This window comes from Herpailurus yagouaroundi, unplaced genomic scaffold (assembly GCF_014898765.1).
Source record: "Herpailurus yagouaroundi ecotype Mexico unplaced genomic scaffold, PumYag 189, whole genome shotgun sequence".
In the NCBI taxonomy this organism is placed as follows: Eukaryota; Metazoa; Chordata; class Mammalia; order Carnivora; family Felidae; genus Herpailurus; species Herpailurus yagouaroundi.
The window spans coordinates 14,116,648-14,142,724 of NW_024412420.1; the positions used below are offsets into that span (position 1 = coordinate 14,116,648).

General features: G+C 46.6%; 1 protein-coding gene across 5 annotated transcripts in view; it reads right to left on the minus strand.

Annotated features, from left to right (window-relative positions):
* Window positions 1-11,620: 11,620 nt before the first annotated feature.
* IKZF3 (IKAROS family zinc finger 3) overlaps window positions 11,621-26,077 on the minus strand; it is a 91,826-nt gene continuing 77,369 nt past the window's right edge. For all 5 annotated transcript variants that reach the window (XM_040497407.1, XM_040497405.1, XM_040497408.1 and 2 more), the window contains one exon: window positions 11,621-14,283. In XM_040497407.1, the coding sequence (XP_040353341.1) occupies window positions 13,580-14,283 (704 nt within the window). In that variant the 3' untranslated portion in view covers window positions 11,621-13,579. The remainder of the gene's footprint in view (window positions 14,284-26,077) is intronic.

The window sequence follows — 26,077 nt, forward strand, 5'->3', positions numbered from 1 at the left end:
GAACTCACGGACCGCGAGATCGTGACCTGGCTGAAGTCGGACGCTTAACCGACTGCGCCACCCAGGCGCCCCTTAGCTTTGTTTTTAAAATAACTCCAAGGTTAGGGGAGAGGGTGTGAGTATAGTCATGGGTTAACCATGAGTTGCTAATAGTTGAAGCTGGGTGATGGGTACATGGGGATTGATTCAATTCTCTAAATCTGTGTAAGCCTGAAAATTCTGTAATAAAAATTTTTAAGTTTTATTTTATTATTTATTTTGAGAGAGAGAGAATCCTAAGTCCCTGATGCAGGTGTGGGGCTAGAACCCACGAACCGTGAGATCATGACCTGAGTCAAAACCAAAGAGTCAGACAATCCACTGAGCCACCCAGGTGCCAACCCCTGCAGATTTTTTTAAACGGAGAACCTCTCCTCAAATCTTTGAGATGGGGCGAGAGATGGTGGGATCCTGTTTTGCTGGTGAGGAAATTGACGGTTCAGTGAGGAGACCTGCCCCAAGTCACAGTGAGAGAGCCAGGAGATCACCTCAGGTCTGAATACAGGTCTGGGCTGTTCTGCTAGCCCTGCATGGCTGACTTCCAGGTGGGATTCCCAAATGGCCTGTGGGGGGTGGGAATGTCCTCTCCTGAAGAGCCCTTTCCTTCTCTGCAGCCCTGGTCTCTGGCGAGCAGGTTGTCCTGAAGTGACCTTGAGAAGGACCAGCCACCGTAGCCAGCCCTTGGGTCAGGTTTGGCAGCCCCAGCAGCCACTTGTGACCAAGGCACCCCCAACTTTGGCTAGTCCCAGGCTGGGGAGCCAGGCCTGTCAGACAGAGGTGGGTAGAAAGTCCTCATCCACCCCGTAGCCTGGAACCTTCTGGGGATCTACCCCGAAGAAATTACCGCAGTCAAGGCATGAGAGGGGTGCAGGTTTTGTTTTTTTTTAGCGGGAACCAGAGCAACCTGCTGTGTGCTGCCTGCCATGGATGGCTTCCAGAACCATCCCAGCACTGGCTGCCCCTCGGTCTTGAGCTGACTGGTGCTGGACGTGTGACTGGCCAGGAATGCCCAGGGCCACTTCTAAGGTGTGGGTGCTAGGGGTCCGTGCTGGGGTGGGAGTAAAGGGACCAGAATAAGTCACTTCTTAAGCATGTCCAGGGATTTAGGCTATATAAAAACAGGACCCAGTGTCTCCTCGTAGTCCGAGGCACCAGGCAGTGGACAATGCCCTTCTCTGTCAATCAGCTAATCGGAGTATGTGCGACAGATATCATTCTCATTTTACAAATGGGAAACTGAGGCTCAAAGCGAGGACCCACCTGAGGTCCTACATGGAGTTAGAGACAGAGGTCAGACTCAGCCCAGCTTGCAAGTGGTAGAACATAGCCCTTCTCTGCCCTTTGTTCTCTGTCCCCTCCGTTGTCGGTGCCGGCCACTAGGAAGGATCTGGGCCATCGGGGACCTTTCGAGGTGGCAGCTGGCTTGACCCTGAGCTGGATACTGGAAATCAGCAGCGGAACATCCTTGCTGGGTGGCTGAGCTCTCTGGCTTCTTGGAGGAAAGGCAGCAGCTGAGAGTGTGGGGGACAAGGGCCCCTCAAGATCAGCTTGCAGAGGGACCCAGGGCAAGATTCCCCAGCTCTGAAGACATGGGAAGAATGCTGTTCTCCTGCCAAAAGAGGCTGAAGCATGAGCCACAGAGGCCAGACAGCACAAGGGAGTTCCAAGGATAGCTGCAGTGCGGTTAGAGGAGGCTTGTGGCTATGAGGAAGACTGGGCTGGTGGGAGGGAGGCAGGGGCACCGTGGAGAAGGTAGAGGCTGGCACCTCAGATACTGTCTTTTCCACATCGAGTTATTGGGTTTGATTATAAAAAGTATATGTGCCTATGAAAGAACATTTCAGAAATTACAAAGAGCCTCTGTAAAAGAAAAGGAAATTCCCTGTAATCTCCCTATGCTGAGGAGGACCCAGGCATTGAGAGAGGGCAATGGAGGGCCCACATCCAGGGGGCTGGCTCTAAATGGCCTATAGTACATCATAGACACCAGCTCCTGGGGCTAGTATGGCTGGTGTGGGCCTGGTGCCAGGGTATAGCTGTCTTTGGCAGCACCATGGGCCTGGAGGAGGGTGTGGCCACAGGGATGACCTCCCTGCTTGGTCAAGCATGGAGGGCAGGGAGGGCTACTGCCAACTTTCTGGACTTGGGAACAGGTGGGCATGAGTCTAGGAAAGTCCACCTCCCATAGGCTGCCCTACGTGGGACATCCAAACAACGTTCTGGACAATTTATGCTCTCCCTGCTCCCCAGACATCCTGTTCAATGAAACCTGCACTGCCTCCAAGTTCATGGGTGGAGGCCCTCCTGGTGCCAGTAGAGGGTTCAACATTGGGTCAGTGATCCTGCCTGGCTCCTTCCTTGTGCCCATGCCAGGCACCCTGAGGAGGGAGGGAGGGAAGAATAAAAGGAGACAGGCAGGGGAGACCACGGCCATTCAGAGGATCCTTTCTTCCAAACTGTCTACATAAGCAGTTTACTACTGGCTTCCCACTTCCAAGGGTTGCAGCAGGAATCGGGCGGCAGGTTGGGGTGGGGTTGGGGAGAGCATTGATTGCCTTTATATCTGGGAATTCCGCTTCATGGCGTATTTGGAAAAAAGGCTTCCATTACTGTGTGACTGTGTGCTGACTCTGTCTAGCAGAGAGGTCAGGGGTTGGTGGATCCAACTTGCACGGAGGTAAGGTCTGCGGCAGAGTCTGCTTTCCTGTCCTGCACTGTTGGACGGAACCCTAGCTTTGGGGCTGGGGAGTGAGATGTGCAGTGTGGCCTCTTAGGACAGAGGATTCTGAGCTTCCAGCAGGGGTAGGGAGTTGAGAGAGGAGGGAAAAGACATTGGGATCTTGGGGAAGTTGGATGTTGCAACTGGAGGCTGGAGTCTACAGCCACAGGATGGGTGATCCTGGGGACGGAGGGGTTCTCCATGATCTCCATACAGGAAGGAGTGTTAGGAAGCGTGGGTGCTGTCTGGGCTGAGAAGGGTTGTGCTTTACCGGGCGTTACTGAGGTCTGAAATTCAGTCCCATGTGGGTTGACCTGTCCCAAGGACGTATTCCTCTGCATCTACCTGCGCACCCCGCGCCCTGAGTTAGATTCAGGACGTGACAGCAGTGGGTATTCCTAGCAGACACTACCTCCATTTTCCAAAAGATTCCAGGGCATCTCCTTTCTCCCAGCCCTCTTAACACCCATCAGTCCCGATACGGGTTCCCACCTTTTGGTTCTCTACTTCCAAGCTGAGCCACCGCGTCCCACACTTCTAAGGGATGAGCTGGGGGGTGCGGAGGGGCCGCTGCACGAGTAAGGCGAGGCCTGAGTCGGACGAGGCAGGAGTCAGAGTGAGAATCCAGCAGTCGCTCTGGCACCGCAGCACAGGAGGAAGGTGATCTGGACCCGCCGCCTGCCCTTTGGTTCCCTTCTCCTCGCCCCCCCCTCCCCCCTCCTCCCCCGTCCCCAACGACGCGGCCTGCGCGTGGTTGCTGGGCTGGAGGGCGTCGAGCAGTCGGGGAGCTGCGGTCGCGGGGAAAGGCCGGCCCGCATCGCCAGGGGGCGCGCTTCGGGGCCGCTGAGTACGCTCCTCGGTCTCTGGAACTCCTGGAGGAGGCTCGCGTGGCGCCACGGCAGCGGGCCCATCCGTCGCGGGGCCCGGGGTTACTTTGTTCTTCGCTGCGAGTTGGTGGGCTGCGTGGGGGCCTCAGGACGTCAGGCGTGGAGGGAGGTCTGAGCGTCGCAGCCAAGCCTCGCGGGGCCTCCACGGCCAAGGCCAGGCAGGACCTCCGGGGCGCGGCTGACCCAGTGCTCCCGCTCCCTGGGACCCGCGCCCCCGCCTTCCGACGGCGCCCGAGCCGCTCAGCCGCGCGGCGGCAGTGACACCCAGCGGCCGTGGCGGGGAGTGCAGGCGCCGCCGCTCCGCTCGCGCTGTTCAAGTCCGGGCCTCTCGAGGTTCCTACTCGTGGTTACGCTCGGGCACCCCCGGGAGAGAAGGCCGCGCTCTGCAGACTGCCCCGCGGGGCACTTCCCCTCCCCCTCCCCCAGTTTCCTCCCCGGCAGTCGCCCGAGAGCTGGGAGATCCTGCCGGGCTGCAGTGCCCGGAAGGGCGGGGCGGGGCGCAGCGGCGGCGCTGGGCTGTGACCTCGAGCAGTTTCACTTCTGGATCCTACCCCGGTGTGATGGAAGAGCATCTGGGGTGGGGGTGGAGGGGGGACACACAGGCGTGCCGAGGGCTGGCGCTCGGGACCCCGGGGGAGGGATGACTTTTTACTCCCGGGGTGTCACGCGCCCCGTGCCTCCCTGCATTTTCCACCCCCACGCCATGGGTTCCACTCCGCTGTCTCCGGAGCTGCGGCTCCTCCTCAGCAGCAGCCGCCTCCGCGGGGGCTGCCGACCCCCGGAGAGGCCCCGAGCGGCGTGGGCGGCAGGAGGAGCGAGCTGTGAAGCCGCAGGCAGGGGGTTAGGCTGCGGGCTGCTGAGACGCCGGAGCTGTTTCTCAGAAGTGCAGCTGCCCCTCCCCTCACACCCCCCCAGCTCCCACCTCGAGCCGCACGGCACCCCTTCTTCCCCCCTCCGCCTGGCCTTCGCTTTCCTCACCTGGGCACCCCCAACCCGGGAATCTGGTGTGGCGTCCACACAGAATTAAGAGAAACTGAGAGAGGACGGGACCGGGAGTTCAGACCCAGCCTCGGTGCCCATATTCAGAGGCTACAACTCCACTGTCACCTCCTCGTCCCCCACACTCCTGTGGGCCAGGATTGGAATTTCATAGAATGGTTTAGAAAGTGATCGTTTGGGAAAATCATTGGCCGCCATAACCCTAGCTCCAGCGCCGAACCTCCCTGTGAATGCCTGAGGTGTGGTAGGGAGAAAAGGAAGAGGGCACGGTACCCCCTTTCTTTCCTCCTGTTTCTCGAGTTAGAGGAAGGGCCTGGCCAGAACAATGGGGCTGAGGCCAGACTCGGTCTCAGCTGGAAGGAACTTCAGAGATTCAGTTCCAGGGAAAAATGAAGGCCCAGAGAGGGAAAGCAAAGTGTCCAGGTTCACCCAGAGAGTGGCAGAGCTGGGGTTGGACCGCAGGAGTCCAAGTACTCAGCTGGAGTCTGCACCAGGCTGCCATTTGCTTTACTGACATTTCAGAGCTTTGCTCTATGCATTGACTCTGTTTCCCCCTTCACCCCCCTCATCCAGGAGTCTAGGGAGGGTGGCAGGCTCTGTGAGTGACAGGGAGGCAGAGAGACAAATTCCAGTGGGGGTGGGATGGGGAGTGACCTGGTGGAAGGACAAGGCCCGGGAAGAGGTGGCATCTGCCCCCCCTAGTTCCCACCAGCCACCCCCAGGGCTGTGGTTTATTTGACTAGGCAGCTCTTCTGGGCCAGGGGGCCTGGAGGGTAGGGGGGGAGGTGAGGTGATGGGAAAAGACTGCTCTGGGCTTCCTGCCCCACCAGTCCTGGGGAAGGGGGGCAGTTTACATCACCCACAGGCCCTCTAACCTCCATACTTTCCACTGCAGTGCTCTTTCCTTGGGTATGTTCGTGTTATTCTGGGGGAAGGTCTGTTATTTGGGGGGAAGGGAGGCAGCTGCCTACTTCACAGGTCAAGACAGAGTTAAAAACAAAACCGCAGCAAATTCAACGCCCCGTGTCCTTCAGGGACTTTCCATGACACCTTCCTTCCCCCTCTCCCCCAAGCCAGGGAGTACCTCCCCAGAGGGCCTCCCACCCCAGGTGCAGTGGCTTTTGGCTTTTATGCAAACAACTGTCTGACCGGGAATGTTCTGCAGCCAGAATTTGTGTCCCGGGCCCAATGTGCTCCTTCGCCATCCCTCACCATTCCTGGCCTTCCCAGAGATCTCATCTCCACTTTTGCTCAAACTTTGGGTGCTAGGGAATGAGAGGCGAGGGGAGAGACACAGGTCCTTGTGCCCTTGCCTGCCCTTGGATGGCAGTTGCCTGCAGGTGGAAGTTTGGGCACCGCAGGCAGTGTGAATGGCCTGGTTGTGTTGAGTGATGGGGGAGGGGAAGGAGGCAGGTGCAGGCGTGGGGTGGCCTCCTCTGCCAGGCCTACCACCCTCTAAAGTGTCACATCAGTTCCAAGAATTAGGAAAGGACACTGTCCTTAGGCTGGAAGCCAATCCAGCCCCAAGCCCAGCACCAGCCAGCCTCACAGCTCTCTCCACTGCTCACTGGCAAATGGGATGGGGTCTCCTGGTCTCCCTTTCCCTCTGAGCTGCTCGCTTTGGGAAGGCAGTGGGGAGGAAAAGGCCACATACCACTCAGTTACCCAGAGGCCACTTTTCAAAGTACTTAATGTAATAATACAAAGGCGGGCTGTGACAGGATTCCTCTCTCCCTTCCCTTAGTGCTAAGAGTGCAAAACCTGCTGGAGATCTTCCAGCAGTCTGGTGCTGTAGGGAAGGAGATGGTGCTGAGCGTAGAGACAGAGGAAGCTGCCCCCAACCTGGCCCCACCTTTGCTGATCCTAAATTTCAGAAATGGCTTCTTTCTGCCTCTCTCACAGAGGAGGGGATAGGGAAGGCGTTTTGGAAGAGGTTGAGCAGAACACCAGATGACCTCCCATTCTCTTTTCTGATATTTTCTAAGAGAGACCAGAAGATATCAAGACCAGGCGAAAGCTGAATAATGTCTGTGCCATTCTCCTAGGACTTTCTCCCCAGCACCTTAGGTTTGGGCCTCCAAGTATCTTAAGACTATTTTTTTTTTAATTTTTTAAAATTTATTTTTGAGACACAGAGAGACAGAGCATGAATGGGGGGAGGGTCAGAGAGAGAGGGAGACACAGAATCGGAAGCAGGCTCCAGGTTCTGAGCTGTCAGCACAGAGCCCGACGCAGGGCTTGAACCCACGGACCGTGAGATCACGACCTGAGCTGAAGTCAGACGCTTAACCGACTGAGCCACCCAGGCGCCCCTCTTAAGACTATTTTTAAATGCAGCTGGGGCGCCTGGTTGACTCAGTCGGGGGGAACATGAGACTCTTGATCTTGGGGTTGTAAGTTTGAGCCCCATGTTGGGTGTAGGGATTACTTAAAAATAAAATCTTAGGGCACCTGGGTGGCTTAGTTGGTTAAGAATTGGACTCTTGATTTGGGCTCAGGTCATGAGCTCACGGTTCGTGGGTTCAAGCCCTGAGTCAGGCTCTGTGCGGACAGTGTGGAGCCTGCTTGGGATTCTCTCTCTCTCTCTCTCTCTCTCTCTCTCTCTCTCTCTCAAAATAATAAATAAGACTTAAAAAAATAAATAAAACCTTAAAAAAAGTAAGTGTGGCTGAGTTTAGTGACTTCACTTGAACTTCCTGAGGTGGATGTTTCTGAGACCCTAGCAGTGAAAAAGCCAGGGCTTGCCTATCTTCTAGAAAGAACCCATGCTGGGAACAAGGGCAGAGCAGTGTCTTGGCACTGGGAGACACTGCAGTGTTGAGCCAGCCAAATCCAGGCCCCAACTTCCTTGGGTCCCCTTAGTGAACTAAGGGCCGGTGGAATGAGAACCCCAGTATAGGGGTATGGGGGCCAGAAACAGGATGCCAATGGCAGGCTCAGGAAGGCATCAGAGTAGATGCCTTATTTCAGTGATAATTTCATTTACCTTGGTACTTAGACTTAAGAAATAGCCACAGGGACTAAATTAAGAAAACAGTCCTAGAGGCAGAATTAAGTCCTTCCATTTTCTGACAGCTATAAATGATAGGCATGCACAATGACTAATTTTAAACACACCAGTATATATTTTTTTATTTTTCAGTGTAAAAATCAAACATGATATAGAAATCTTGAAAACTATCAGCAGGTTTTTTTTGTTTGTTTGTTTGTTCGTTTTTTTGTGTTTTTTTGTGTATTTTTTTTTTTTTTTTATGTGATGCGCTCATTATGGTTCTGGCAAGGTTAGCATTGCTACATTTCAGAAGCTGACTTTCTTTAAACAGTCGTTACAGAGGAATAGGGCACCTTACGATGCTCTAAAATAGTTGGACTCTGGGTAAAACTTGAGAGGAGTTAAGAGAGACGGTCACTGCTGGGCAGGGAGGGCATTTCTGAGAAACCCAGAGAGAATGCTATGAGCACAGGCCGTGTCGAAACCACTCAGCAAGGGCTCCCTCCCTTCCTCCTGGGGGGAAGGCCACTTTGAACCCCCAAACCAGGTTCCCTTCTTCCCCTGTCATTCTGCAGACAAGGGTCATCCACAGACCACACGTGTGGTGGCTTTGGCAACCAGAAATTAAAAATAACCTATGGTTTTTCCAGTAGCCAAAATGATCCCTCACCAAAGCTCATAGACTGAGAACCTGAGCATGCAAAACCACAGTCTGGGTGAAGGGATGTCTGCTTTTCAAATGACCTGCTAATTCTTTGCAACCCACAGTAATTTGGTTTCTGTGAACCCACAGAAGCAGGCCCACCAACAAGGGTTTTTGTCTGCTAACCTGGAAAAGTCCTTGTATAAATGAGTCACTGACAATGGGATCATTTTCAAGGCTGCTCCATTTTCTTACTATGTTACAATGTTTGTTCTCAGTCTTTTTATGAGAGGAAGAAGAAAAGCAGCTTCAGAATCTGCTTGGCACAGGCTTGGGAGAAGGGGGGTTACATTATGGGACTGCTCTCCAGGCTTTCTAGAGTCGGGTCAATAGGGAGATGGAGAGTGAGGAGCATTTGAGGAAACTCTAAGTTACTTGGGGAGTTAATTGTCAAGAGCTCATGAGACAGGGAGGGAGCAAAGCCATTCTACTTTCCTGGCTGCAGTGCCGTGAAGTGTCTGTAGCATGTGGTTAGCTCATATTGGTTTTAATATTCAGCATATTCTTTACTCTTATGAATTAAAATAACATGAAGGAGACTGTGCTAGAGATCACATGCCTCCACTCTCTACTGAATGACTGAACTGTGGTCCTAGTATGGCCTTGGAATATCTCCATGTCTTTAAATCCACATACAGTACACGTAGTGGAAAATTTGTAACCATCCAACATAATCCCCCCCCCCAAAAAAAAAACAGTAACATCACCCCATAGACAAAATTACATAAAACTTCATAACATCCTTGGGAGGTAGATATTCTGTCCTTACATTTTTTAATCAAAACATTAACATTCCGTTTTCAAAGAACAGCTCAATTGATATGAATATTCAGCAGTCCACTCTTGTAATATTCGGAGGAAACTTGCATTCAACTTTTTCAAAGTGCAAAGACCTGTTTATCATGTTGATGGCATGGTGGGGTACACACTATCTACAGTTGGGGTGAATGGAGCTACAGTCTTGTATTCTGAGCTCACACAAGTCTAAAGCCTACACTTCTTTTCCAGGCTCTTCTGAGTCCACGGTCTTTAGAGGCAGTGCCCAGCCCTGGGTTCACTGATTATTTGCAGAACCAGTCAGTCCTTTATCTTTAGAGAACAGCATCCTTTTCCTAGAGTGGCCCAGTTCTAGCCTTTGGTTTCAGGCCAAAATTGTCTTCTTCACAGGCACGGAAGTTTCAAATCCATTCTGCTTTTCTGAACTCTGCTTAGAGAGAGTTCTCTGAACTGTACTGTCTGAACCTAAAAAATTAGCTCCCAATTCTTTAAAGGAGAAGTATCTCTTCTGCACAACTGGATGCTACTTCCTAGGGCAAAATTTTTATCACTCCCCTTTCTTTCTCTTCTTGAGCTCATAAATCTCAATTCCAAGCCCTTGTGAAAGCGGTTGGCTATCTCTGAGGATTCAAATGTTGAGTGGCCTGGAGTTTCCAAATCTCCACTGGAAACCAACAGACCTGTTCTCTGTGGGGTACATTTTAAAGTTAGGACTCTAAGCATTTAACATTTCCATTACGGTCTTACTGTGTCTGTGCTGGGATATTTATCAGCAGTATTGCTTTTTCCCTTAAAACACATTAAACCTCACATTTATCAGAGGGGAAAAAGCAGAGGAGGAGAATAAGAATAGTGATACAGAGACTACTTGGAAAAACTTCATGTCAGTGTGAGATTTGTTCATAACACAGTGTTTCAACTAAGCAAAATTCTGTGTTTTCAGACCTTTCTCTTTGCAAAAGAAATCTGAGGTCATATTATATCTGGGCCACCACTATGAGTATGGGCCTAGCAAATGTTAAGCACTGCATTTGAAAGGTGAGAAATTTTGTCACTGACAAAATCAGAAGCTGAGTCAGGAACAGCTCAAAATAGGTAACAAGGCATAAGATTAGTTAGCTTATCTGTGTCAAGGCAAATATCTTTTGGGGAGAATGACTTAAAGAATCTAAAGACTGGTAGATTTATTTATTTAAAAAAAATTTTAAGTTTATTTATTTATTTCAAGAGAGACAGAGAGAATGAGCATGGGAGGGGCAGAGAGAGAGGGAGAGAGAGATCCCAAGCAGGCTGTCAGCGTGGAGCCTGATGCAGGGCTTGAACTCACAAACTGCAAGACCATGACCTGAGCCAAAACCGAGGGTTGGATGCTCAATTGACTGAGCCACTCAGGTGCCCCAAGACTGACAGATTTATTAATGTCTTTTTGTCCTTGGTGATGGTGGTGGAGGGTAATGGGGGAGATAACTTCTGTTTAGTTCTATGTCGTTAGGAAATACCTGTGCAATGGTTCAAGTGGTGGTAAGGAACATCTGGAGAGCCAGTTCTCTTCCTTTTCCGCCTCACCCCAATTCTGTCACCTTGGCTGCAAGGGAACTTTCCATGGGGTTGGCTGTTCCTCAGATTGTGGCCTCCTGGGTGTGTGGTGGGAAATGAAGATGAGCGAAGACCCACAACGTTCATGTTCAGAGGGACTCTGGCTGGGAAAGGAGATCTCACTGTCCAACATGGTTGAACGTGAATCCTGATTCTGCCCTTCTCACTAAGCAATCTTGCTAAGATTCTCCTTCACCCTCTTTACCAGCAAGCGGTGGGCAGGGACATTAACTGGTATAAGGAGTGCCTACAGAAGGAAATATTCACCTGTGTGGTGACAACCACTACTACATATTAACTGGTTCGACTTTAAGATTTAAGAATATGCAGTTTGTACATGCAAATTTTCTCCGGACTCGGTGTGTCCCAATCTAGGCCCAGAATGCTACAGTGAAAGTAGCATTTCTGAGTGGCCACCCCACTCAGAAGACTGACCTCAGAAGAATAGAAATCATTTAGAAAATCTATTAGTCACAGGGAAAATGAGGGTCATATCTACACAAAAGTCCCTAGGTTAGTGGGATGGGCCTCTTTCACTCTTAAGGTGCAAGAGTTGGCTTCTGCAGAAGGACTTTCCCACTAATCTGGTGGAAATGCCCGCTTTCCCAAGCTTTCTCTCCTACTAATTCTTGCTTCCAAATAGTCTTTCTTTTGTCCCCTGAAGAGCCAACAGGATGTGCGGCATTTCAAGAGTATAATAAGCAGCTCCTCGGCCACAACGGGTGTAAGCAACCTGGCGTAGCTTGGGGTCTAGGATTACGGAAACATAGTGAGGACTACGCACTGAAATACGTCTAGTCTTTTAGCTGAAATCTCAGACATGTTGGGACTGTTACCATGGAATTTCACAAAGTCTTTTTTTTTTCCCTGAGACAGACGCCATGCTACAAAGAAGGATAAGCCATTTGTGCAGTCTGAGGTGGAACATTTTAATTACTGGCAGTACATAAATTAGTTGAGTTGAAGTCTAATGCCTAAGCCCTTTCGAAATATCAAGGCAGATACATAAAACACTAATCTACCAGGAATTGGGGATTCTTGGCTCTGGTAGAAAGGTGCACAAAGCTGACTCTTAATGTGTAACTAGGCTCCATGAAGTTGTCCCTGGAAGCAGAATTTATTTTCGCTAACACCAGTTCTTAAAAAGGAGAGAGAGAGAGAAAAAAAAGGCTTTGGCAAGCAGCTGCAGGTGCCACTTTGTGTATATACTTTGGGGCAAGATCAAAATACCTTCCTGTTTTTTGTTCCTCCCCACCATCCTCTTCACATTCACAACTCAGTGGTTAAAGGAAAAATTTAACACTACCATTTTCACACCAAAGCAATGTGAAACAGATATTCATATACATACTCTTCTGCTTAATACCCATGCATTAAGAGGTCTAAAAAGTGACTGTGGTTACAGCATAATCGCATACATTTAAAGCTGGAAGGGACCTTAGAGAATGTATAAACCCAACTGTTACTTTATGGTTGAAGAAACTTAGTTTTAAGAGTTAAGTGATTTGCCCAAAGTCATACAGCTAATTAGCAGCCAATATGGAATTCACAAACAGATTTCGTGACCCCTATTGCAATACTAATTTTACAATTATCCCTGAACTTTCCCTTGATAGCGTATTTCCCGTAACAGATGAAAAAGCTGACCGATACATGTGCAGAATCAAGATCTTTCAGGAGTTTTCGTGGCATACAGCAGCTCCACTTAAAATGGAGAGAGAAAGCCACCCTGCTTGATCAAGGAGAACCTGTCAGCAGAGTTGCCCCCTCCTCACCCCGTCAGGAAGCTCATCAAAGACCCAAACAACACACATGACATCTGTCCCTGATTCCTCTCCTGTGGGGAGGGGGAGACTAAGTCACTCATTTTGGATTCTTCGGTGGTTTTCTGTCAAAAAAAGAAATCATTGGTAAGTGTCTGTACACTAATGCTCCATGAAGGAGACCAAGAACTTTTAGGTAACTACCCACCCCCCTCACTGCCCCATGGTGCTTCTGAACCGTTTCCCCCTCAGAGCCCAGTTCTGCCAGTCTTGATCATAGGAAATGGATGCCATCGTCCAAAGCCGACAACTTCCTGGAGTTTCAATGATGGTCTATGTTTAAAGCCATCCGTTCTTCTGATATAGAATTTCTCCTATTCATGACTGGTTTAAACTAAAGCAACTTTTAATTGATGATGGGAAGGTTAAAGGGTAGAGGCAGAAGTATCATTGGATGACTTGATTTTTTCCCCCTTGTGTGCTAAGAAATGGGTCTGCTGCCTAGAGACTTCAGTCTTCAGTTACTGGTAACAGATACTTGTTTTATGGCTGTTCTTTTCCTTACCATTAGAGTATAATTTGGGATGAGGAGACTATATCCTAGACTTTCAGCCTGTGTTAAGTACAGAAGGGCATGGCTTCCGAGCCAGGTTAGCTGGTGAGCTCTTCTTCTTTGTGGACCTAGGCAGATGACCAAAATGCTTTTCCACATATGGCTGATGTATCTGTGTATCTCAGAAAGAATGTCTCTTGCAGCACAACTGGGGGATTCTTTTGAATGGCAACAAACTCCAAGGACTGCTTGTTCCATTGCTGCAAAAGATAATGACCAAATACTTCACTGCTTTTAAATATCATAAAAATTCAAGTCCCTAATGAGAAAACAAAGGTTTAACAAAAATGATAACACGATATTATCTGCAAACAATTTCTGAATGAAGACAGCATTTCCCTGTTGCCCATGTGAACATGACTCTTTGGATGCTAAAAATGGTATGGAAGGGAGTTTGGAAATGAGTTTGGAGAATAATTCGTTAGGTGGGGTGTCGGTTTTTACAAATTATGTTGAATGCTCAGGCGTAAATCATCTTGGAGACCAGATGTTCACTTCAGCATGGCTCTGTGCTCTCCTCTGGCTATGTGAGATGAGAACTCATACCGATCATGGCTTCGATATCCACACATGTTACACTCAAAAGGGTCACGAAAGCCATGGCAACCCATGTGAATAGTGAACATCACATAATCCAGGAAGAGGACTCGACAGTGGTCACATCGATACACATCCATCACCTCCCCTTCTTTGTTGATCACTTTGATGGAGTCTCTTGGACAGATGGGTGGGGGCTTGAGGAGTTCATAAGAGCGGGGGATTTCCTTCAGAAGTGGCATCCCATTGCGGACCCGGGGAGGGACCATGTGATTTTGCTGGTAGATGTGATTCTGGCGTTCTTCATGGTTGCTATCAGTGTCTGTGGAGTCATGGCCACTATTGTTGGGGGAGAGGCCTCTTTCAGAAGGCAGGCTCTTCTCTGGCAGGTGGATATTCTTCTTTTCCAGGTCCTGGGGGGCACCATTTGGCATCTCCGCACGGGTGAGGGCTATGGGATACATGCTGCTGATAACTGGAACCATCTCAGAGGTGGGAGCAGGTGGTGTCTGGACTAAGGGGCGCAGGGCTTCTGCACCGAGATAGCTGATGGCATTATTGATGGCTTGGTCCATCATCCGGGTCTGTATCATCTCACTCTCTTTCTCGTACATATAGCCGGGATTATAGTTGACGTCAAAACAGTGGCGCTTCTCACCTAGAACAAGTGAAAGAAATAATTACAAGAGGAAGAACACACGGGCAGAGAGTTTGTAAAATGATTTTCCAGAGTCCTTGAAAAGGGAGGAAGGATGTGCCACCTGCTCAAGAACACCCAGCCCTGGGGCGCCTGGGCGGCTCAGTGAGTTAAGCGTCCGACTTCGGCAGGTCATGATCTCACGATTCGTGGGTTCGAGCCCCGCATCAGGCTCTGTGCTCACAGCTCAGAGCCTGGACCTTACTTTGGATACTGTGTCTCCTTCTCTCTCTGCTCCTCCTCCACTCACGCTCTGTCTCTCTCTCTCTCTCAAAAATAAATAAACAGGGGCGCCTGGGTGGCACAGTCGGTTAAGCGTCCGACTTCAGCCAGGTCACGATCTCGCGGTCCGTGAGTTCGAGCCCCGCATCAGGCTCTGGGCTGATGGCTCAGAGCCTGGAGCCTGTTTCCGATTCTGTGTCTCCCTCTCTCTCTGACCCTCCCCCGTTCATGCTCTGTCTCTCCCTGTCCCAAAAATAAATAAACGTTGAAAAAATAAATAAATAAACATTAAAAAAAAAAAAAAAAAAGAGCACCCAGCCCAGGCAGAATGGCTCCAATGGGTGCTGAAGTCTCAAGGGACAGTGGCTGACAGTACATGTTTGGACAGTCAAAATAAATTAAGCAGGCAGACAAAAGGGAGTGTCAGAGATGTCATTAAACTGAGGCTACAACGTGAACTGTTTCCACTGCTCACATCAGAGGGGACACTGGAGAAAAGGAGAGAAAAAGAAGCAAGAGGACACTAGGGCAGGGTTCACGGAAGGCTGGGGAGCTACCACTGTGCAGGAGCATGGCACTTCTACTGTTCCTGGACTCTCAACCCAATCAATTCCCAAACTCTTATTTTGCTTGTAATACTAGAGAGCCAGGGGAACGGAAGTGCTGCAAACAGCGGGGATGCTCAGCAACTAGCCTCTGCAGCTTTTTAAATAGCTACAGGGGCAGAAAAAGTAGCCCCCAAACCTCCAACTTACCACTCCCCAAACAAATTGTCACCAGACTGAGATTTAAGTAAATGAACTTCAAATGTAGAAAGTTTTAGAAAAGCTTTCTTTTTTTTTTTTTTTTTAATTTTTTTTCAACGTTTATTTATTTTTGGGACAGAGAGAGACAGAGCATGAACAGGGGAGGGTCAGAGAGAGAGGGAGACACAGAATCGGAAACAGGCTCCAGGCTCTGAGCCATCAGCCCAGAGCCTGACGCGGGGCTCGAACTCTCGGACCGCGAGATCGTGACCTGGCTGAAGTCGGACGCTTAACCGACTGCGCCACCCAGGCGCCCCTAGAAAAGCTTTCTTGATGAAAGATCACAGTCTTTACTCCTTTCATAAAGTATGTCATGCTTTTGTTTGAAAAAAAAAAATGTATCATTGATACACAGGTGATCATTAGGACCTATCTCACACTTAACTGAAAAATGTATTTGTGGTCACCCTGTCCTACTGCTCCTGTCAAACTGCTGAGAAATTCTGAAAACAGAGTTTAGCCACCTTTGGGGTGTGGGTGTTGTGTGTTAGAAAATAGAGGCTCTCTGGCCACAGGGAAGGCAGGAGCAGGGTCTGCAGTGATGGCAGATGTGCTTAGCGGTGAGTGGCTGGTAGAGGGAAGAGAGAACGGGTGGATGTGTCAAGCACTGAAAGTGAGGCTAAGGTATTGCTGATGCTTTTTTATTTTGTAGACACTAGATTCTGGGGGGATATGCTGAACCAGATCCTCTCTTCCGTAACATTCCCTAGGCATGTTATGGTTCCAAAGCTTGTCCCTGCCATACAGTAAAGGGTCCAATAATGAAAGAGTTCAAGAAAACAGAAGAATTGGAAGAACTGGTTTCTGTTCTTGAGCTGTCTCCAAACTAGTGGGAGAGAAACAAGACCTGTATGCATGGAAGCAGAGAAAAATAAATGTTAGAAGTCATGAAAGGACAGCCCTGCTCTATGGAGGTCTTTGATTTTATTCTAAATGCCATGCTTAAGGCAGTTAAGTAGGGGAGTACACGTCTTCTGTAAAAAGAATTATAAGGCAAGGGTAAGGCAGTCTGGTAGAAATTGTATATTTAAGTGTTAAGGGAATGAAAAACATTCAAGAGTACCTGGGGCAGGGAAAGCTTTCTTGGAAAACCCAGATTTTGAGAAGGGTCTTGATGAACTGGTATGATGTAGCTTTTCAGAGAGGTTGATGAGACATCCTAATTGAGGGAGGAGCATGACAGAAGGCAGAGAAGTGGGACTACACAGGACACAAGCAGGGAAGAGTAAGACAGTATGGCTGTAGCTCTCCTTCAGGAAGAATGAAATACAGCATTTCTGAAACTTCACTTATTCCCTCACGTTCTGCAATACTGGCACCTCAGGGTGGTGTGGCGGTTGAGTGCCTGGGCAATAGGGCCAGATGGGACTGGATCTGATGCTGGCTCATCAGTTACCCATTGTGTGACCTTGGGCAAGTTACTTAACATGTCTATGGCTCCATGTCCTCATGTATAATGGGGATAATAATTGTATCTGCCACCCAGGGTCACTGGGAAGTGCTTAGAAAAATGCCTAGTACATAGAAAGCACTTGGTAAATGTTAGGACTTTTTGTTTTGTTGGAATCAGCTTGCCTTTTCTTTCTCTGTTTTTTTTTTTTTTTTTTTTTTTTTTTTTTTTGCTAAAATGAATTTTCTTTTAAAAAATGTTTATTTATTTTGAAAGGGAGAGTGTGTGTGCCCGTGTGCCAGTGGGGGAGGGGCAGAGAGAGAAAGGGAGAGGGGGAGAGACAGAGAGAGAGAGAGAGAGAGAGAGAGAGAGAATCCCAAGCAGGCTCTGCTCTAGAAGCATGGAGCCTGATGTGGGGTTCTATCTCATGAACCTGAGATAACGACCCAAGCCGAAATCAAGAGCTGAATGTCTCACTGACCAAGTCACCTAGGTGCCCTGAGTTTGCTTCTTCTTTCTTTCTTTCTTTTTTTTAATGTTTATTTACCTCTTTTTTTTAATGTTTATTCATTTTTGAAAGACAGACAGAGCACAGGCAGGGGTGGGGTGGGGTGGAGAGAGAGGGGGACACAGAATCCTAAGCAGGCTCCAGGCTCCGAGCTGTCAGCACAGAGCCCGACGCGGGGCTTGAACCCACGAACCACGAGATTATGACCTGAGCCGAAGTCGGACGCTCAACCGACTGAGCCACCCAGGCGCCCCTATGTTTATTTACCTTTTGAGAGAGAGAGAGAGAGAGAGAGAGAAAGAAAGAGAAAGAAAGAGAGAGAAGCAGGCGAGGGGCAGAGAGACAGAGACACAGAATCCAAAGCAGGCTCCAGCTATCTGAGCTATCAGTACAGAGCGCAACGCGGGGCTCAAAAACACGAACCGTGAGATCATGGCCTGAGCCTAAGTCTGACACTTAACTGATGGAGCCACCCAGGCACCCCGCAAGTTTGCTTTTTAAGTAAACTTTATATTACTAACACAAATGGAAAACCAGAATCACTTACCGCAAATAGAAGGTAGTTATGAAAAATAAAGACAATGAAATAGAGCGATTTACTTAAGTTTTGATCAGATACTGTGACTACTTGGAAACAAAGATCCCCTCTCTCTGCTAAAAACAGAGACTGCCAACTGTGAGATTAGTATTAATGAAATCTAACATCAAATTAAGTCTAAACATTTTTCCTTTGGTATAATCAAGAAGATTGAGAGAGAACTAAAAAACGAAATAATTTTCTTGCCCCATGGGCCTCCTGGCATTTTGCATTCCACATTTGGGGAGATACTGAAAAAAGATAACACATGGTGAAACCAAACGATGGGCATTCTGAAATTGGATTTGGATTTGAACAAAGAACAAACTGCCACATGCCCTTGAGCAAGGGAGGCTTGGGTCAAAATTTTATTTTCAGGATATTAATGGAACAGCAAAGTGTAAGATAGACCAGAACAGTGAGAAATGGGAGCCAGAAAGAGCAGCTAGAAGATCTAATGGGATCAGATGGATTTGTCCTGCATCCCCACTACCTTAAGGCCAACATGATAGTTTCTAGACAAATACCTGAGAGAAAAAATATGCAAAGAAAAACACCCTGCTTTGGCAACTCAATAAAAAGCAACAGAAAAGTAGACCTTTGCCAAAGTCATCAGTGGTTCTTATTTTCAGCTTCCAGAATGAATATATCTTTGATCAAAGCTGTTTGAAAGAATGAGGCTGAGAACATGAAAGCCAGCTAAGGTCACAAATATTCATTCTCCTGAACGTGACACAGAAATGATGAACTTTGGTTTCCTGGCCTTTTCAAGGTCATCGATGATTTTCCAGTGTGGCTGGTTCTACTCAACTCCCCAGATACCAGGGGTCCGTGAGAACCTTTTTTATCTTTTCACCTAACAGAGAGGTTCCAGAAAGTTTCCGGGGTGGGGTAGGCACATCATAAACTCTGCTTTTATCCTTTCTCCCAAGAGTTCGCTTTACTGAACTAGGCCTACAGTTTCAGAGTCTATACCACCTGCAGCACATGTCAGAAAACAGCTGAGTGCTAAAGTTGTAAGAGGCAAAACAGTAAGAGGGAAATAAACCCTTGGATGAGTGGAAATATGTGACTGAGTTCTGTGGTTAACACAGACCATTGTTCATTGTGAAGATGGGAGAGCCTCAGATCTTCACGTGCACGCAACCTACAATCATCAGATCCCCTCATCTCTGAGTTACGGTAACTTGAGTAGTGCAGATGATTATCAGTCACCTGTAGACACGATGACTCAATGTGTATGAAACTCAGAAGGGGTAAGCTACAGTAATTGAAAAGCCAACAGCTCACGTTTCTTTAGTAACATACTCATAAAAAAGGTTAGTCAAACCACAAGAGTGTAACTTCTCCCAAACCTGCACAGAGCCTCTAGTCCAGCTTGTAGTCAAAATCGTACCACACCTTTGAATGATTAATGATAGCAGCTTCAGGCTGAATTAGAGGTTTCCTTCTGATGAAAGTACAAATGGCAGCAACAAGTTCTGAGTTTAGGAACCAAGGCTGCCTGGTTGGGCCATTACTTACCCGTGTTTCCTTTTAAAGGTGTCAATCCCTCAATCCCTACCATCTAGGCTTTGGTAACTTTAAACTGAGCAACTGCCTGACCTGAATTGCTGCGATGTGGTGAGGGCATATGGTTGTTGGCTTCTAAGTGCCAACTTGAAAGTACAGACAGAATCACAGCCTAGAGCTAAAAGGGACCTTAGCTGAGCACACGGATTTAGACCTCTGCCTTTGGGGCCAAGCAATACCCACCACCCTAATCTGTTTACTTCTGGGTTTTTTTTATTTTTATTTTTTAAAATATTTTTATTTATTTTTGAGACAGAGAGAGACAGAGTATGAGCAGGGGAGGGGCAGAGAGAGAGGGAGACACAGAATCTGAAGCAGGCTCCAGGCTCCGAGCTGTCAGCACAGACCCTGACGTGGGGCTTGAACCCATGAACCATGAGATCATGACCTGAGCCAAAGTCGGATGCTTAACCGACTGAGCCACCCAGGCGCCCCTACTTCTGGGTTTTATACTTCACACTACCTAGCCCTGTGCCTTATATATAATACTAAAAGGAATAGCTACTATTTATTGACCCTTATTATATACCCAGTGCTGTCCTAGGTACTTTTTGTATATTGTCTCATTTGCCTAAGGTGAATTAGCATCTCTTAGTCAGATGAAGAACCTAACCTACAAACAGGTTAATTTGCTAAGGTCGGTTAGTCACTAAATGGAGAACTAGGATGCAATCTAAGGGCCTAAATATATCTGTCCATGAGCATTAACTGCTGTTTCCTGGATGCTACCTTGCCCATGGCTGCACAATCCCACCATGGACAGTGACTTCAGATTCTCTGCTGGGGTGGTTCCCATAAGCAGTGGACCAGCAACTGTGCTTTATTCCAAATGGACCAGCAACGTGCATTCAAGAAATATCTATGATGCACGGAATTGTTGTATCTGTAAGTGCTTCAAAGAATGCCTGGCAAATGTAAACACTTAGTAAGTGGTAGATCATTTATTATTATTATTATTATTATTATTATTATTAGCCTCACACCATGTTACGTGCTTTGAGGAATATAAACATAATTGCAATCCAATAGGAAATGTAGCATTTATGCAATTTCATTACAAATCAGTACCCCTAATACAAAGCATACAGTAGTCAAGAGAGTAAAGAGAATAATATGGACAGCTTCTCAAATATGTCATGTAATGTGAGACAAATATTAATCTATTCTTTATTTAAAAAATTTTTTTAAATGTTTATTTTTGAGAGAGAGACAGAGACAGAGACAGAGCACAAGCGGGGGAAGGGCAGAGAGAGAGGGTGACACAGAATCTGAAGCAGGCTCCAGGCTCTGAGCTGTCAGCACAGAGTCCGATGTGAGGCTCAAATTCAAGGACTGAGAGATCATGACCTGAGCCAAAGTCAGATGCTTAACTGATTGAGCCACTCAGGCGCCTCTGTTCTTTAAAGTCTCCTTGTTATCTGAGGTGGTGGCAGTGATTGTGGTGAAGACAGTTCTATATATCACCAAACTGTTTTAAGCTTGCCTTGAGTGCAGGGGGAGAACAGAGTAAAGAGAGGACTCAGGAGACTATGCGAATGTAGACGATGTGTGTGCTTTTTTTTTTGTTTTTGTTTATTTATTTATTTTGAGAGAGAGAGCACCACGCAAGTGAGAGTACAAGAGTGGGGGACAGACAGAGGGAAAATCCCAAGCAGACTCAGCACTGACAACAGTAAGCCCAATGAGGGGCTTGATCTCAAGAACCAAGAGATCATGCATGACCTGAGCCAAAATCAGAAACTTAACCGACTGAACCACCCAGGCACCTCCTGACCATGTGTACTTCTTTTATTTATTTATTTTTTATTTATTTAACATTTATTTATTATTGAGAGACAGAGAGACACAGAGCGTGAGCAGGGGAGGGGTAGAGAGAGGCGGAGACACAGAATCCGAAGCAGGCTCCAGGCTCTGAGCTGTCAGCACAGAGCCCGATGTGGGGCTTGAACTCAAAAACTGTGAGATCATGACCTGGGCCAAAATCAGATCTTAACCGACTGAGCCACCCAGGCGCCCCCTGACCATGTGTACTTCTAAAGGCAGATGTGAGTGATGGTATTCCAGACAGACAGCATGGACAGAACCATTACATATAAGAGGGAAAGTATTACACAGAAGTGGAAGTAGTTCACTGTGGCTGAATTAAAAGATTACTTGGCTGAAATGATAAAATGAGAAAAGGTAACTTGGAGACAGATTGTGCAAGGCTCAGAACACCTGGGTGGTTCAGATTTTATTCCATTGGGAAGCCACTGAAAGGTTTTTTTGAAGATGGGGGGGAATGATTTGAACTTTAGGAAAATAACACATTTCTACTATTATAGTCATCATGAGGGGTGATGTGAAATATTCAGGTTTTCTTTTGAAGTTTCTTCAAGTCACTGAAATGTATTTGCCACTACCTTCATACCATATCCCATGCGTATTATCGCTTACTCTTACTGCAAGTACATGTCAAAAAAAGGGAGGGGGGCAGGTAAGTAGGGTAAATGGAATATCTGATGAGATGATGGCTCTGATCTCAATCTAAATGAGACCAAAGTGACTAACATTTCTTCCAGGAGGAGGAAAGCAGTGGGGAGCCACAGAACAGGCAAGAAGGGGAGCAAACAGAGAGAGAGTGATGGGGGTGGCAGTGAGGAAAACTGAGCTGGAGACTGTTTTGCTGTTGCAGAAGCCTTGTCCTCTGTGAGAGGTACTATTGGATGTCATCGGTCCTGATGGAGTCACCAGGGGAAGACTTCTTTTCTCAAGAAAACACACCCTTGAGGGAGAATGATTGCCTTTCTTCAGGGACTTTTTCTTCCACCAGCTTTCAATGACTACACTCCCCACTGTCCAAAGCCCTGGTGTAGCACACATGACATGCACTGCTCGGGGTGACCTCCCAAGGAAGGAAGGCCTTGGACTGCAGCATGTTTTAGGCCTTGCCCTGACCCTGCTCTGTCACCTACTAGTTGCATCTCGCCATCTCTCCAATTTTTCCTCCTCTGGTGAAAGAACTCGCTGGGTGTTCCTGATATCCCTTCAAGCCCTAAAATGCTATGATTTTATAATGTTTAAAGGATTATAGATTTCAGCCCTTTGGGAAGGGGTGGGAGAAGATACTTTTTGCTGTTAGAAACGAGCTTTCAAACTGCTTCCTGTCGCTCTGTTAACCAAAGCAGACAATTTCTCATTAGTTACTTCACAAGGAGAATCGATGGTGTTTGTTGAAGTGTCAAAACCTCACCAGAATGTTTACCGCGGCTGAGTGAGATCTGTTTTCAAGTTCTTTTCAACATGAAAACTTCCTTTAATAAAGTAATACATAAAATTAAAAATAATAAGGAGATGCTATGGTAACCACTTTGGTCGGAATAACACATCTGTTTTTGGAGAAAGAATGAAAATCAGAAAAAGAAATCTGCAGAAATGTAGTCATTTTCCTCCTCCCTCCAGGAGAGAAATCTGGCCTCTATTTTGAGCCAAGTATTTGAAGATGGCCTAGTTAGAAGTCTATTCAAACAAGTTTATAACAGGAGAATAAGATGCAGAGAAAGGACAACTCTTAAAAGGGTTAGGTGCTAAAAGTGAGGCCTTCGTGTCCTTCGAAAAGAGCAACTAAGAATTATTTTGATGATGTAAAGATGCTGATTTCTAATGAATGTGTGTTGATTTATGTCCTATCTTACGGAAAGTGAGGTAAAACATCTTAGAGAATTAGGAAAGAAATTATTTTATTTTTCTCCTATGTAGGCAATTTAATTTTACTCCTATGCTTCAATACAGGCATGCTTTGTGTTTCCTTTAAAACATTTTTTTTAATGTTTATCTATTTTTGAGGGAGAGAGAGGGACAGAGCATGAGCAAGGGAGGGGCAGAGAGAGAGGGAGACACAGAATCTGAAGCAGGCTCCAGGCTCCGAGCTGTCAGCACAGAGCCTCATGTGGGGCTCAAGCTCACGGACAGCAAGATCATGACCTGAGCGGAAGTCTGACGCTTAACCAACTGAACTACCCAAGTACCTCCTTTGTGTTTCTAAATGCACCTGAGCTTAACCCAATCTGTCCCTCTTCCTCAGTTAATCTCTAATTGATGGAAGATGCTACCTACTGGTGATTATCTCTAGCCTGTTGGGAAAGTAACAGGCTGACCTGATGGTATAACTTCACCTTAACCCTCATAGTTCAAGAGGTCAAGGAAGCAAAGGTTGGTCTGAGTGCTGTGCAACTGTCAGCAAGGATTAAAGGGAGTGACTCATTCTTCCTTCACACTTTACCCTTTGCCATTTCCCTGGCAGCTGAATCTTTTCAGAAAATGGTGCCTTGGAGAGGAAATACAGGAGACAGAAGAGAAGAGGAGAGAAAATATTAGCCCCGATGTTTTGTAGCTCTTCATCCCATACACTGCAGTGTCAAATGTTCCTTTTCTCTCTCCGATATTACTGTTTTCTATCAAAAAGGTTGATTCCATTAAATGATTCAATAAATAAAGGAAACCCTTTATTTAAAAATAATCTCTAAAAGGAAGAGATATAAGCTAACGCTAGAAGATTAGAACAGGGCTTAGGAACAAGAACATCATGGATATGGCAGGAGCGCTATCCCCATTTCCTGATGAAAGAGCCAAAGAAGTAGCAATGCCTCAGTAAGATATATGAATGTTGGCCAAATGCAGCTGTTTGATAGATTCTCAGATTTAACCACACCTTCCTAAAAAAAAAAAACCAACAACTAAAATATCTGATATGGTTTATAACATAAATACCTTGTCTGTACAGCCTTGAGAAAACAGTTACCTGAAGTTACACATACGGGTTTATAAACACAAAGTGGTATTCATAATTGCAGCCTTTGCTAATTCATCTCACTGACTTGTAGAATGATAGAGCTGGGAGGGACCTTCCCGATCACCTCATCACCTATTCAGTCTCCTCATTTCACAGATGAATAAACAGAGGCCCAGAAAGGTTATGTGATTTGTCTGAACACACAGAGTTAAGAAATGACTGAGCTAGAATCGGAACCTGGGTGATTTGGCTTCAAATCCAGTGTTCTTCCTACTGCACTACATACCACAATTTACCAAACAAAATTTCCCCCAGTTATTCAGGGCCTTGAAGTTGCTGCCTCAGCTCAAATCAAGAGCTAACTCTACTGGGTTTCCTGATTCCAGCATAGAGAGAAAATGATGGTTCAGAAGATGAGAGAAATCAGCACCTACAAGCATCTCTCATGAGTCTGGAAATGAAGAGTGGAAATCCTCCGGTCACAAGGGTAACAAATGGAACAGATCCCTGATGTAATAAGTAGAGTGGCATGGAAGTGAACACAGGAAATGTGTTTTCTTAAACCCATGAAGATAACAAAGCAACTTTTATTATATTTTTTATTATATTAAGTAGGGTTTTGGCTCAACAATTGCTGTACGGCAGCTATACTAAGCACCTTCTCTCATATTTTAGTTCTCTTAGACCAAAACGCATTGACTATAATTGGATTGAAATTGCATCACTTCACATTTTTTTCCTTGCCCATTTCTCTCCATGTCCCTCTCCACATCAAGTACGGCCATTTCTAGAGTCAAAACTTTCCCCAAAATAAATTACAAGGTAAATTACACTCATAGAATAACAACTATACTCTCCCTTTGTTCTGACTCCAGTCAGAACTTCTTCACGGGAGTCAAGCTCAAAAGATATATGAGCAATGTCTTAAGATTGCGCCGTGGAATCACAATTGATCCACTGCTCCTAAACTCCACATGGAAGTCACTACATGCCCCTTGACATTTCTCACCAGGGAGGGGGGAAATGGTAATGGGGGTTGGGGGGGAGGAATGTGTCTTTCTAAACTGAAATGCACCAACTTTAGTCTGACACAATTCTTAAAGTGATTAAAAGGATACAAAAACTTCTCAGCTAATCAAAATAAAATAAAGAAGGCATAAGTACCTAAATAAGCATAAATACAAAGCTAGGTAATTTTGAAACACATTAGTTCTTTCAATAAATCTCTATAATTCACATAAAATATCTGCCTGTAAAAAAATGACCTAGACCATAATAAAATTTAATCAGATTTAAAAACCAGGTAGGTACGTAATATCTGTAAAAGCTATTGGGAAGATTAAGCACAAAAGAACTGTAGTGAGAAATCAATAGCAGCAAGTAGCTTTGGAAAAACAGAATGACAGTCCTCTAAAATTTTACTGGTGTTGAGGGAGGTCTATTTTTGTGTGACAACTATTTTTGTTCAGTATCACTGAATTTCAATTTATAGCAAAACTGATACATTCAATTCAGCTGCCCTCTTCACAAATACAAATCTATTTTAAATACCATGGTCACATTTATGTAAACATCTGGGAGAGTTGGGCAAAACATCTCTGCTGTTCAGCAGTCCTAACACTTTAATGAACATAATTATTTTTTAGCCATCTCATTCTGCTCCATTGTTTGACAATGTGAAAACCAATGGCATAAAAATTAACTCCTGTAAGACAAATGATTGAATCCAACCTAGTTATTTAAATCCATGTTCTCCCAACCACATTCTCTTAAAGCCAGTCCTCAATCAAATTCAAGAAAGAATGGCAGTAAGTTTTAGAGCATGAAAAAAAGTTTGGGCACGATTACAGAACCAACTTGTAAAATATAACTACAAAAGGTTACAGAAATGCTATTTCAAACATCTTAC